Source organism: Octopus bimaculoides, chromosome 11 (genome assembly GCF_001194135.2).
Source record: "Octopus bimaculoides isolate UCB-OBI-ISO-001 chromosome 11, ASM119413v2, whole genome shotgun sequence".
In the NCBI taxonomy this organism is placed as follows: domain Eukaryota; kingdom Metazoa; phylum Mollusca; class Cephalopoda; order Octopoda; family Octopodidae; genus Octopus; species Octopus bimaculoides.
The window spans coordinates 56144041-56159220 of NC_068991.1; the positions used below are offsets into that span (position 1 = coordinate 56144041).

The window sequence follows — 15180 nt, forward strand, 5'->3', positions numbered from 1 at the left end:
TATATATATATATATGGTGTACACATGGATATGTGTTTATGTGCATGTAGTCAACTGCTTTTGTTGTGCACAATATCACTATATGCATACATACATACATACATACGCACGCACACAAACACATTACACATATCATGCAGGCGTGACAATCTGTTCACAGAGACAGACATGCTTTAAGGCACTAACGCACACAGTCCTCACTCACTCTCTCTCTCTCGCTCTCTCTCTCTCTCTCTCTCTCTCTCTCTCTCTCTCACACACACACACACACACACACACATGCACAAGCACGCACGCATATACTCATGCACATAATAGCACACGCTATTTTTTGTGAAGGTGTATTGTATGTGAAACAGCTTCAACAATGGAACATAGTTTGGTTAAAACTGATAATTCAAGTTTTCAGTCAGATGTTTATTGTGTGGAAAACTTAGGGAGTTTTTAGGGAGGTTGTGAAGAAGAGAAAGGTAAAAATATAGAAAGCAAGAGAGAGAGAGAGAGAGAGAGAGAGAGAGAGAGAGAGAAAGGGGTAGAAAGAAAGGGAGAGAGCATATATACTTATCAGATGCTTTGCATACAAGTGTGTGTGTATACAAGTGCATATGTATGAATATAAGTATATTATGCATGTGTATGTATAGATAGATTTATGTTTACACACACATAGATACACACACGCACGCTCATACATTAAAGTATTATAATCACAAAATGTAGTTTACATTACATGGGCTATTTTTGTGTACATCTAACCGTAGACACAAATACCAAACAAATTGATACACACACACACACATACTTATATATATATATATATATATATATAAAGACAAGCAAGGCAAAACTGACATTATGCACTTCTCTGCAAGGTTGCTGTCTTTTATAAGTTTCTTTCAGTTACATTTCAACGTGAATTCTACAAACGATAAACAGCTTTTCAATGCCGTCTCCAGTGAATGTTTTTTACAGTCGCCTTGTTCTAATTGTCGTTATTCTTACTTCACTCACCCGTATAATAAGAATCAATTTGGTATATGCTATCGAGGAAGATTTTTTGGTTACTTCCATTGCAAAAACGGTACAGTTTTCTCCGACGCCTGGAAAGTATGTATCTTCAATACGACATCGTTGAATTCAGGAAATGATACATTTGGCAGAACAGAGAGACCAGGTAAGTATAAATCGGTGAAAATGTGCACTTAAGAATTTGAAACCTCGATCTTACCAAATGTCAATATTCTTTTTTATTAGCCGCATCTACTCGTTATTTTATACTTGATTTTAAATGAAAATCTGGGGTGGGATTATATACATGAATGAAGCTAAAACTATGAAGGGTAAAACATTTTGTACCAAAAGTTAACATTAAATTAGGGGTGCGACTTATACACTAGTGCAATTCACTCACGAGTACATACGGTATATATTTCCCTCTCTGGGTGCCAAATTGAAATTGCGATGCTCATGGCTTCCCCACCCGAGAACATTCAAATCGTTTATGGTAAGAATTAGAAGCAAATTGGTATTGATAACGCGATTCGATCTCGGAATCACCAAAGATTTAAAATATTACTCATGAAAACTTATGCAAGGAGAGTCTAACTCAAGAACACAACTCAACACTCCTGGATAGACTTAAAACAAGGATCTTATCTTTACAGCCAATTATATACTTTCTCCAACCGATATTAGGATCACTGGCTTATTGTAGTCATTATTATATCTGATTGAATTTTCGGTACTTTCCTATTATTATCCCCTATTATCCGGGATCTCTTCTGGTGAATGAACATTCCCAGTTTAGCAAAAACTGCATCACAGAGACTAGCTTGCCGTCTTCTCTAGGACCAGAAAATAATTCCTTAGTGGGACGGCCTACTGACAGTATACAGACGTTCAAGACCGCATCCTAAGTAAGCCCAGAGTGACTGATATGAAATCGCTCACAACATACTCTAACTTCTGGTCCACAGAAGCATTGTCTCCTCTTTCTGAGTTTTCTATCGCTACTATAAGGGCCAGTGCTCCTTGGAGTTAATTAGTTTCATGCCATCTATACTCAGCTCAGTCCAACCCTTCCAACTCTCTCTCTCTCACCCTCTCCCTTCTACCCCCTCTCTCTCCTTTCCTCGTCACTCATATCCTGTCCCATGTTGCTCGCACTAAACACTGCCACCAGTCTTTTCTTCCTAAAATGCCATCCCTTTGGAAATTCCTTTCTGTCCATGTTTCTTTCCCCATTGAGCAATCAACTTGCAACTGCTCAAGAACAGAATTAACCGTTCCAAACTCACCCGTTTCGGAAGTTTTACAATGACCTTGGAAACACAACTTTCCTGTAGATTAAAGCAATAAAAACTGGAAACATACCTCAACATTCCTGAATAGAATACAAATCTTTGAAACGAGACCCGAAACTCAAATCTCGTTTGTATCTACTTTACATATGTAATGCAACCACAATACAACTGTAGTTATCTTTCAACTTTTACTTGTTTCAGTCATTGAACTGAGGCATTGTTGGGGCACCACCTTGAAGAGTTTTGGTCGAACAGATCGACCCCAATACTTACGTCTTTTTAAGTCTGGTACTTATTTTATCGGTCTATTGCTGAAACACTATGTTGCGGGGACATAAATAAATCAACTCACCTCGAGATAGTTTGTACAGTGTATTGTCTTTCTAAATTCAAGTGCACACGAACATGTTAACAATGACTGTACAGAACTACAAAAATTAAACATGTTTTTTTCTTTTACAGTATATCTAATCGTACTTTGAATGTTGAATGTTCATACTCACTAACTACCATTATCCCTTATTTCAGGATGGAATTTTGTGGTCCCAGTAAAAAAAAAAAAAAAATTCAAATGATAACAGATATTCCTGTGTAACCTGTAACTATAACGATATGTATTTCTAGTTTTCACAAATATTTCTCTTTAAAACAATTCACAAGTTATCAATATTTCCGTTCGTATAGAGCGGGACGCTGGCAGATACTAGCACGCCGGGCAAAATGCTTAGCGGCATTTCGTCCTTCTTTATGTTCTGAGTTCAGATTCCGCCGAGGTTGACTTTGCCTTTCAATCTTTGGGGGTTGTTAAAATAAGTACCAGTTGCACACTGGAGTCGACGTAATCGACTTAGCCCCTCCCTCAATACAGTTGGCCTTGTGCCAAAATTTGAAATCAATATTTCCATTCCTATAATAATATATTTTCAGCACAATGTGGTGTGGTTGCTAGATCTTTGGTTGTTGGAGGACAAGAAGCTCTTCCAGGCGAATGGCCATGGTCAGTGTCTGTATTAAAAGATGGGAAACATATTTGTGGAGGAACTCTTATCAACAAAGAATGGATCATAACAGCGGCTCATTGCGTATTTGGGTAGGTTTTTACATTATAACTGCTAATTAGTGCCGTACAATGGGACTGACCCAAAACTACACGGTTGCAAAACGTGCTTCTTAATCACACAGCCATTCCTGCACCTACAGTGAAAAGATTTGTCCATGGGAAAGATCTGAAATGACTGAAAAATGAAGTCTGTTAATAAACAGTCGTGGCTGTGTGGTAAGAAGTTTGCTTCCCAACAACATGGTCCCGGGTTCAGTCTCACTGCATGGCACCTTAGACAAATGTCTTCTACTATAGCCTCGAGCCGGACCAAAGCCTTGTGAGTGGATTTCGTAGACAGGAGCTGAAAGAAGCTCGTCACATACATACATACATACATACATACATACATACATACATACAGACATACATACATGCATACATATGTTCGCCAGTGTGTGCGCGCGCAAGCGTGTGTATGTGTGTGGGGGTGGGGTGAGGGGTTACCGTATGTGTGTATATGTGTTGTGTGTGTTTTCGTCCCACTACTGCTTGACAACCGGTGTTGATGTGTTTACGTCACTGTAACTTAGCGATTCATCAAAAGAGACCAACAGATTGAGGACCAAGCTTATAAAAATAAGTACTGGGGTCGATTCGTTTGACTAAATTTCCCCAAGGTCGCACCCTAGCATGGCCACAGTCTAATGACTGAACCAAGTGAAAAACAAACGATAAACTATGATTGGATAGCGTGATATCTATATATATAAAAGAATATCCAAGTGTTGTTTTATACAAGTAACTGGATCGTCGTTATTAGCAACTAGAGTTATCTGTTTTCACTACAAGTCTAAAAAGTTGTTCCACATCAGTGGATGTTGCTTTTAATGATTCGGTGACTTGCAATGGTGGTGGTGGTTGTGCGCTAGGATAGCTCCTGGCATGGTGTTAGCACCTATCGCGAGACCTTTAGCATTTTATCGTTTGAATGGATTATGTTTTTAAAGGCCAGCTTAGATTAAACATTTTATTTCGATCTATTCGTTTATCTAAACTCCATGGCAGCAACCCATCGTTCTGTTTGTCTAACCTATTTAACCAGTAAAAGAGTGAGCGTCGTAGGATACAGACAAAATTCTTCCTTATTGCTTTTATGTTAACATTTTATGAAATCCTTTACACGATCCGTGCTTGCCATTTCATTTTTCTCACAGAATATTATCCTGTGTGAGTGAGTGAATGTCATTATTCACTTTATTTCAAAATTTCTTGCCAATAGAGAAAGAACCGGTTTCTAACCTAGATTCAAGGTTCCTTCATTGGAATTTCAACATCAATAATAGGGTATTTTTGTATGTATGTATGTATGTATGTTTGTTGATTGGTAGAATTTGAACCCGGACATTAATTAATGTGTGTGTGTGTGTGTGTGTGTGTGTGTGTGTGTACCGGGTTCAGTCCCACTGCGTGGCACCTTGGACAAGTGTTTTCTACTATAGCCTCGGGCCGATCAAAGCTTTGTGAGTGGATTTGGTAGACGGAAACTGAAAGAAGCCTGTTATATATATATATTTGTGTGTATGTGTGTGTGTGTGTGTATGTTTGCGTTTGTCCCCACCCATCATCGCTTGACAACTGATGTTGGTGTGTTTACGTAACTTAGCGGTTCGGGAATAAAGGGGGATAAAATAAGTACTAGGCTTACAAAGAATAAGTCCTGGGGTCGATTTGCTCGACTAAAGGTGGTGCTCCAGCATGCCCGCAAGTAATATATATATATATATAAAGTTGTGCGTGTGTGTTAGAAAATAAACACCAGATTTTATATATTTTCTGTAGACAAGAATTCATGTTCCTACACGTGTGATATCGTGAACTGAATGAGAAAGTGGTTACAGAATGTGTGTATATGTGTGTGTGTGTGTATGTGTGTGTGTGTGTGTGTGTGCGCGTGCGTGCGTGTGTGTGTGTGTGTGTGCACGTGCGTGTGTGTGCGTGCTCAAATTCAGAACGTGTTGGCTTTTCGTTTTTCCAGTTTGAGTATTATTAATGTCTCTCTTGTACCGTGTACCGACACTTTTGTATATTTTACGAATTTCTTTTCTTTTCAGGCAAAATCCCTACCAACTTCAGATTGCTCTTGGTATTACAGAACTTTATAAAGATGCATTCAGTGTAAGATTCAGAAAAGTTTCGAAAATTGTAGTGGTAAATCATATTTTTCCATTCATATTTCAATTCATTAAATATATCTTTGTCGCTTTCGGATTTTATCCACTTGCATATTTCCGCGTTCCAGTCAGCCAAGCCAGTATTCTTCAGCCGCCATTAAAAGTGTGACCGTCTCGTCTTCTTTCCTATCATACTATGCCCAGGACTTCTTTATCCTGTACAAATATATCCGTTTTTAAGATGGTAGGATGATTATAATAATAAGTCGGCAGGCCACGTAGTGTTTGTCGTTCGTTGGTCCAAGTATTCCCTTCGTTTCTTCGAGACACGCTTTTTCATGTTGTCTCCGATTCATTTCAAGAAATAATTTTACCATTTGAAGTATTGCCTACAAAATTTTTGCTTCGCAGTCACATGGTTCCAGGTTCAGTCACACTGCATGGCACCTTAGGCAAGTATCTTCTACTTTAATCTCGGGCCGACCAAAACCTTGTGAGCAGATTTGGTAAACGGAAAGTGAAAGAAACCCATCGCATATCTATATATAGTGTATGTGTGTGCGTGCGCGCGTGCATGCGTGTGTAAGTATGCATGTGTCTTTGTGTGCGTGTGTGTGTATGTATATCTAAGTGTGTGTGTGTGTGTGTGTGTGTGGGTGTGTCTTTGTGTCTGTGTTTGTCCCCCACCTCTGCTTGAAAACCGGTGTTGGTGTGTTTACGTCTACTTAGACTAGCGGTCCGGCCAAAGAGATCGATAACATAAATATTAGCCTTGAAAAATTAAAAACTGGGGTCGATTCATTCGATTAAAACTCTTCCGCGTCTAATGGCTGAAACAAGTAAAACATAAAAGATATAAGGACCACTAGTAGGTCGTAGACGAAATATCGAAACGATTTCCAGGATATAATTCAATTGTATTTCCATCGATTCGGTCAATCCAGCTGACCCTTTCAATTGTTGGTTGACGCTAATTTATAACTTTCGCTCAGGGCTCACATTTTAGACTGTAATGGCGCGAAATTATGGCCGCCATTAAGGAAGTACAATCTACGCATGCGCAAGGGCCTTGCCTTCCCGGAAGCCCCTCGATTGCGCATGCGTAGTAAAACCAGTACTTAAAGCGCTTCTTTCGTTTTCTAACCCTCTTAGCGCGATACCTTCGATCTAACAACAACTTGCTCCTCTCAGATGCCTCAACGAAGCTTTTAACCTTCCAGTGCTGATTACAAGTTACCAGCGACTACCAGGCTGAATGACACAGGATTTGTAAAACGAAACATCACCAAAAATAAAACTTATTTTTATTATGTTGTTAATTGTTCTACTGTTTCTTAATATATAATTTTGTTGAAAGGTGATAGAGAGAGACTAATGTCTCTATTGCAACTATCAACCTTTTACAAGACAAAGGATTTGTGTAACCAATTTTTAATCGATTCGTCGATCACTGATTCCATAATAACTTGACTTGTCCTCATTTCCTTCATCCTAAAAATAACTTTTGTTTTCAAAATCGATTAAAATTCAATTCTTATATCACCCCAGTATCCTTTCTACGTTCATGGAGGAAGTTATCCGAACGATATAGCGCTTATGGAACTTTCAGCACCAATTCAACTGTCTGAATACATTAAAACTGTTTGCCTACCTTCTAAAACGAATCGGTTCACTGGTCGAGATGAATGCTGGGTCACTGGATGGGGCGATACACGAGGTGAGTGTTTTCCAGTCCCTGTTGTTACTTTTTACCAAAGATCATAGATGATTCTATCTTTTATCTTTTACTTGTTTCAGTCATTAGACTGCGGCCATGCTGGGGCACCGTCTTAAGAAATTTTAATCGAATGAATCGACCCCAGTACTTACTTGTTTTCGAAAGCATGCTACTTATCAGCCTCTTTTGCTGAAACGCTAATTTACGGAGATGTAAACACACCAACACCGGTTGTCAAGCAGTGGTGGGGGACAAACACTCACACATACACACACGCGACGGATGTTTTTCAGTTTCCATCTACCAAATCCACTCACAAGGCTTTGATCGGCCCGAGCTGTAGTAGAAGACACTTGCCCAAGGTGCCACGCAGTGGGACTGAGCCAAAGCCGTTGGAAAACCGATTATAGCAGCGACTCATCTAAGAATATCTGAAGAAGGAATTTTATTCGGAAATATCATCGGACTGTGGATAACTAAATTACAACAGGTCTATAGTCCATTTTTTGTATTATAGTGCATTGTTGTACCATTCAAAACTTTTTATTCTTTACAAACAATACACAATGCTTCAAGCGAACTACAATACTCTCCTACAAAACATTTGGTTTTTTTCTTCAAAACTTCGCCCACAACTCATACACTCATGTTCATACACGCGCAGACTTCAGAAAAGTCAAATCTTACCCCAGTCTCACTCTACTCTCTTAAAGAAAAGATAATGTGTTTCAGTGTTTGAAAAAATAAATAAATAAAATAAAATAAACATGGATGGTCACAATTGGAATGCTTTTGATCATAGATCTTTGGACCAGCTGCCGACTTGTGTTTAAGCAACACCAATTGCAACAAGAAGCGTACAACAATACAACGGATACTGGAGCGAGTACAACATGTCTTGGCTGTCGCACTGCAGTTTTATATAACTGCATTGCATGGCGGGATGAGCAGTATGGTGATCCTTTGTTAGAATCCCTTGCTAGAATATGTGATTTGCTATGATTAAAAATAGAGATCTCTGGGTCGGGCTACGTCGTTCGAGCGACAGCCTATGTGCCATATGACTTCTCGATCAAGGTTGAGCTGGGACAACGATAAAAACAACAACAACAACAACAAGTGATATACAAGTACAAACTGGACAGTGGAGTGCACTCCACAGGATTCCTAATTAAACATCAGAATATAGAGTATGGGAATGGGGGCTTCAGAACACCACCATCACCACCGTCGCTAACAACAACAACAATATCGCGAGGATTGAGAAAGAATTCCGTCAAACGGGAAAGTAACAAGGTTGGAGTTGAAAGGAAAAATAAACACTGAAGTTGAAGACATGGTCACGTGGTCAAGAAAGAAGAGGAATGAAGGAGATAGGAATTGACATTGAAAGGCATCCTGGGTAAGATGTTCTGTGGATGAAGGTAAAAAAACAGTTTTGCTATTTCTATGTTGTTATACTGTAACATCTGTTCTGTTGCTTCTTATGACAAGCAAACCACCATGACGGACACAACCTACTGTATCGCCCTGAAATATGGAGGGGACAACGCACTAAATATTTTTTGTCAGCTCGCCATCACACACACACACAAGTGTGTATGTGTGTGTGTGTGTGAGAGAGAGAGAGAGAAAGTGAAAGGGGGAGAGAGGGAGAGACTCTCGCATACAACGACTGACACGAATTTGTTAAAATTTCTTGGAGGCGATGAGTGGAGAAAAATGTCATAGTTTAGGGGGAAATAACACATGGTAGATAGTATTATAGATATTTATGATAAGTAACCAGTGTGAATATGTATGTATGCTTACATGGAAATTGATTAATTAATTAATTTGTGCAATCAAGTGTTTCTTAAAATGAATGTGTTTAGTTAACGCTGTGAGACCTGTTGCTATCTCTTGTATTATATATTATAGTCTTCCTCGGATGTTTGACTATTACATGTTCAACAACCTTAAACCTGGAACAGCAATTTTTTTGCATAATGGAAACAAATTTTAGTTGAGCAATGTAGACGGACGGACGTCAAACTTTGCAATCTATAGATCGTGTCCTAGGTAAGACTTTAAAGTGCATCCGGTAGTGGGGCCTTGGTACGGGAGTTCCAGGGTTTGGAGGAGTGTGGAGCCACCTCTTAGCCACTATTTTTCCTACGTCTACTCTGACCCAGAGTCGTAGCACCTGTTAGTGCCACTGCTATGGGTTAACTAGCATGTATATCACCCGCTTCAAACCCGGGCTACGTCTGACCGATAATCGGCAGTGACTTGGTCAGCGAATCCTCTGCAATAGTCGAAAATCGACTGTAACATGAGCTGCTATGAACCACACTATCGCAAAGTGTGTAGGCATGTAACCAGGGACCCCATGTGAACTTGTATTCGCTCTGAAACTTCGAACGTGAACTCTACATCTCACAATAAATGACAACTACGGTTACGGCGTCCGCGCTTTCCGCCGCATTTGCTCTCTCAGTGGGGCATTCGTCGAATTTGCAAGATGGATTTTTAGGTTGCAGGCAGGAGTATTACTTTGCCTGCTGGAATGTTAGGGCCGACCGTCGGATATGGCAGCATTCGTGAAGGACATGGTGAACTCGTTGGTCGGGGCCATCTCATCCCACTCCGGGGTGTATGTCGCTGCACATGCAAACAACTACAAGTAATCTATTGAGGGTTAGTGGTGGGTAAGTGCGACGGTGTTCTAAGGATGTTACAGAGAGTCGATGGAGACCATCTGAACAGCCTATTTCGGAGCACCTTCACGTTGAGGATTATGCACAATTTCCAGTAATCACTAACTTGGCAGTGCTATTAAGGACATATTGACGGTTCGGAAGAAATTCAACAGGGTTGGTAAAGTCATCAGCTGGGCCAGTCAGAAAGGCGTACTGGGAGACATTACAGTTTTACACGCAATGGGTCTGTGTCCCAACATTGGTGAGTTACGGAGTTATGTTGAACAAATATCGTTAAGTGAAGGACGGAACCGATTATCAACCCAGTCCCTGGAAACGATTGCTCCACCTCTTTCTTTCGGTCTAAAAGAACAACCATTTTACCTCTGTCTGGTTACCATGGTGAAAGAGATTCCACAGTAAAGATAAAAAGATTGAAGAGAGACGGTTCCCTATTCAACGAAGCCATCATCGGGAAATGAGTTGCTGCCCTTAAGTTAATTTGCTGAAAGGTGAGAGTGACAGGACTTACGCTCAGTATGCGCAGAGTGAACATCGGCATATTCCTTTATTTGCATATTCCCTTTATTTGCATATTCCTTTATTTGCAAAGTTTTTTTTAATTAACTTTTAGTGGTTGCCTCCCCACTACTGAGCATCTCTTCTTTTATATACTTTTACTTTCCTTGTCTATTTTTTAAATCATAATCGATACTGTGTGCCCCTACTGCCACTTTTTTTGTAATTTGTCCTTGTAATTCTCCCTTTATCGCCTTTGTATCATATAAACGAAATCATCATTATTGTTGTTGTTGTCAAAGGATAAATAAGAGAAGAGAGGTGGTGAGTTGGCAGAATTGTTGGGTTACTGACAAAATGCTTTGTAGCCTAATTGAGTTACGTCTGTTATATTTTTAGAGTTGCTAAAATCAAATGAAGTACTGAGACTGAATTCGATCCACAAAATATGCAGGCCTTTTGTACACAATTTAAACAAGAGGCAGCATAGAGAACTGACTGAAATAGTAACTATATATTCCTGAAATCACGCCTTAGTATCCGATATAATGGCTAATGAGGACTAAAATCTAGGACCCACCACAGGGTCTAGTCCTTGTTGTGATGTGGTGTAGCGGCTCGTGCGCCTCAATAACCCACAGAGTTAAACTAGCAGAGTGCAAGTTCCTGATAGGATCTCCCATACTGGATATGTCAAAGGAAAGCGGCCACGTTAATACAGACCACCTCTTCTCAGAGGTGAAAATGGGTTTGCTTAGAGCCAACACTCCTACCTAGAAAAAAGGGAAGTTACAGAATCAGCTATGATAATTCAAAACCAAAAGCCTGGGAAATGAAGGCATGCCCTCAGAGAAACATATGGTGACCCCGTCTATAGTGAAGGAGCGGCCTGATAGCCTAGAGGCGAGAACAGTGTAGGAAAGTCAACGATAGACTATGCGCCATTGCGAGCGAAAGGTTTAAGTATGTAAATGCAAGGTATTTCTTACAAAAAAAGAAAATATGGGATGGTGACAGCTTGTGTATTTTTTTTGATATGTCTGACTAACCTGGAGCTGAACAACAAGCAACACTTGACAAAATAATGATTTTAAATTTTGGCACAACGCCCGCGATTTCAGGGAGGGGGTAAGTCTATAACATCAACCCCCAGGATTCAACTGTTACTTATTTTGTCGACCCTGACAGAATGAAAGGCAAAGTCGACCTCGGCGGAATTTGAACTCAGAACGTAAAGACGGACGAAATGGTGCTAAGAATTTTGTCTGGTGTGTTAACGGCTCTGTCAGCTCGCTGCCTCAACATGGGACAAACTATTGGTTTCAAATTTTAGTACAACGCCAGCAATTTCGAGGAGAAGTAAGTCGATTACATTGACCCCGGTGTTCAACTGCTACTTATTTTATCGCTTCTGCAGAATTTGAATCCAGAACACAGAGACGGACAAATGCTGCTAAGCATTTTTGCTCGGCGTGCTAACGATTCTGCCAGCTCACTGCATTAACAAGTGATATAATATTTCTCAAATAAATCTTTTCTTCATTTAACAGGCAGAGGAAATCCAAACGTACTGAATAAAGTGCAAGTTCGAATTACAGGTTTCCTTGAATGTCAACACAAATGGAGTGCTTATGTGCATAAAAGCCATATATGTGTTGGTGATGGCCATGCTGGTCCATGTCGGGTATATTTTTCGTTTGTTTCTTTCCTTTTTTAATGCCTATTTCGACATTTTCCATCCACAACCGTTACTGCTTTACTCTCCTCTTCCTCTTCCCTCTACATTCTCTCTCTCTCTCTCTCTTACATTATAAGTTTCCCTTTACACATTGGCATTGAAATATAAATCAGCAAAGAAGATTGATCAACACTGTAAATTATGACACGACACAGGGCGCAGCCATTACTATGTGTGTTTATTTCGTCAGACATACAAACTCGTGACGGTGCACTTTGTGTGCACATCTTAACGTAAAGTCACTCTTATTACATTGTCCTTCTTTACAAACATTGCAAGAGGTATTATTGTAGTCAATATACACACAAGGTTTAAGTTCTGTATCTTGTTTGACTTTCGCTGGTTTCTTGTTGATTAATAGAATCTCATACCAGTCTTCATCATCTTCATCGGTGGTCATATGTCCAATGAATAATTCTTCGAATTTTTCAGTTTCTTCAGAATTGTCAACAGTGTGAACATTTTTCTCTTCTTTCTCTCTAGTGTCTTGTCTGTCATGCCTAGATGGTGTTCTAGTTTTACACATGCTGGCAAAATGATGTTTACCACTGCATTTGTCGCAAACTTTTCCAGCAGATGGACACTTGTCTTTAGCATGTTTGTAACCACACTGTCTACACAGAGGGTATTCTATTGTTATACCTTGAGGTTCATATTTTCATCTTGGACCCTATTGACAATCATGGCATTGGTTTCTTTCGATATGGTTGACTGCTCATCATTAAGAACTTTCAATTATTGTGCGCTGATTTCTGTACAGTTTTTTTTCTTCCAAATCAAGATCGTCCTTTTCTCCATAACCGCATTCTGGGGTTGTCACTAATAATTCCACACACAGTTCTGTCTTTAATGAACCCATCATTCAATGTCCCAAACTCACAAGTTGTAGATTTATTCTTTAAATCCGTCACATATTGATCAATTGACTCACCTAGTTTCTGAGATCGTATGAAAATTGTCTCTCAATCGTCAGAGGTTCACAGTATTCCTGATGAAACTTTTGCTTCACTTTGTCATAATTCTTGCTATTCACTTCCTCACTCCACTCAAAAGAGTTATATACACTTGAACTGCAACATCTCCCGCCACATGTAGTAAAATAACATACTTCACATTCTGTGATTTAGTTGCGATTCCGCTAGCCGTAAGGTAAAGTTCAAACCTTTGTATCCACCGTTTCCAGTTCTAGGTTACATTGCTTTCGAGATTAAGCTCATTCGGGCTTCTTATCTGATCCATTCAGGTTTCTTATCTGGTCCATTCCGGCGATTGTTCAATCCCTCTTCTAATACCATGTAAATTATGACACGACACAGGGCGCAGCTAATTATTATGTGTGTTTATTTCGTCAAACATACAAACTCTTGACGTCACACTTTGTGTGAACACCTTAACGTAAAGCTACTCTCATCACGAACACCACCACGTATCTGATATTAATGGTCCTTGTTTCAGTCATTGGACTGCGGCCATGGGGCACTGCCTTGAAAGATTTAGTCGAAAAAATCTCCCCCAGTACTTATATGAAGTCTGATACTTATTCTATCGGTCTCTTTTGCAAAACCCGCAAGTTATGGGGGCGTAAAGAAACCAACACCGACCAAGTGCTGGTAGTGGGAACAAACACAGACACATACATATACATACACACACTATATATATATATATATATATATATATATATATATATATATATATATATATGTGTGTGTGTGGGGGGGGGGATATACATATATACACAACGGGTTTCCTCACAGTTTCCGTCTACCAAATTCACTCACAAGGCATTGGACGTCTGTAAAAGACACGTATTTACTCGAGGTTCTATGCAGTGAAACTGAATCCAAAATAACATTATTGCAAATCGAGCTTATTTATATCATAATAATAATATATACTTGTAATTAGTTTATCCATTTTATTATATATATTTCGCTCTCTTTCTCATTTCATCTCTCTCTCTCTCTCTCTCTCTCTCTCTCTCATTAATAAGCTATCTCTTTACCTTTTATTTTTTTTAATTCTTTCTATCGCAGTTTGCAAACACATCCCCATTCACCCACCCACGCTCACCCAACACGTCTTGTTCGTATTTTCCTCTCCCTCCATCTTTATAAAAGCTATTTTGTATGTACCCAGTCAAGAAACACTGATTTCATCGACTACATTTCCATCCACCCCTACCAAATTCGTGAAATCATGTCTGTTAAATAATTTCTTTCTTTGTCTTCAATCAACACTGATTATTTAATTATTATCATTTTATTTTCCTTCCAATTCGTCTTTTCCCATCATAACTTCTTTTTCTCTCCCCCTCTCTTCACTTCCTCTCTTTTCATTTCTATTTATAAAAAGTAAAAAAAGAAAAAGGAAAAAATTGCTGTCTGTCTTTTCATATTTGATATTGGAGCTGATGTCGCTTCAGTGTTGTATACTGTTAATATTGACAAAACTTTTTATATACCAAATATTTTATATTCAAAGAACGTAACATTACACACACACACACACACACACATACACGTGTAAGCACTCCTCACATGACACAAACAACACATACATTCGTGCATACAATCACACCCATACCCTTACACAAGGACACATACTCATACGCCCCCTCTTACACACACACACACACACACACACACACACACACACACACACTCGCGCGCACTGAAATAATGAAACACATTCTATTTTCCCCTCTTTGTATATGACTAACAAAAATATTCTCTCATATAATAAAATAGAGAAAACTCTATTTTATCTATGTTGAAAGAATTTCCTTGTCGCTCCAACGGCAGTGATCAAAAGGCATTCCAACCATAAACATACCATCTTTTGTGAAATATGTCGAGAACTGTATTGCGCAAAGTAACCTTCTCTCCTCAATAACTCTTCGCCGTGCTTGCGTGTTTGAGAGTTTGTATAATCGTATGTGCATATGTGTGCGGTTTCTGTCTGTCTGTCTGTCTGTCTGTCTCTCTCTCTCTCTCTCTCTCTCTCTCT

General features: G+C 39.3%; 1 protein-coding gene across 1 annotated transcript in view; it reads left to right on the forward strand.

Moving 5' to 3' along the window:
- Positions 1-943: 943 nt before the first annotated feature.
- LOC128249119 (chymotrypsin-like protease CTRL-1) overlaps positions 944-15180 on the forward strand; it is a 15859-nt gene continuing 1622 nt past the window's right edge. The window contains exons 1-7 of the mRNA XM_052971991.1: positions 944-1107; positions 2766-2851; positions 3231-3393; positions 4411-4424; positions 5387-5553; positions 7065-7233; positions 11984-12117. Coding sequence (XP_052827951.1) covers positions 944-1107; positions 2766-2851; positions 3231-3393; positions 4411-4424; positions 5387-5553; positions 7065-7233; positions 11984-12117 — 897 coding nt within the window. The remainder of the gene's footprint in view (positions 1108-2765; positions 2852-3230; positions 3394-4410; positions 4425-5386; positions 5554-7064; positions 7234-11983; positions 12118-15180) is intronic.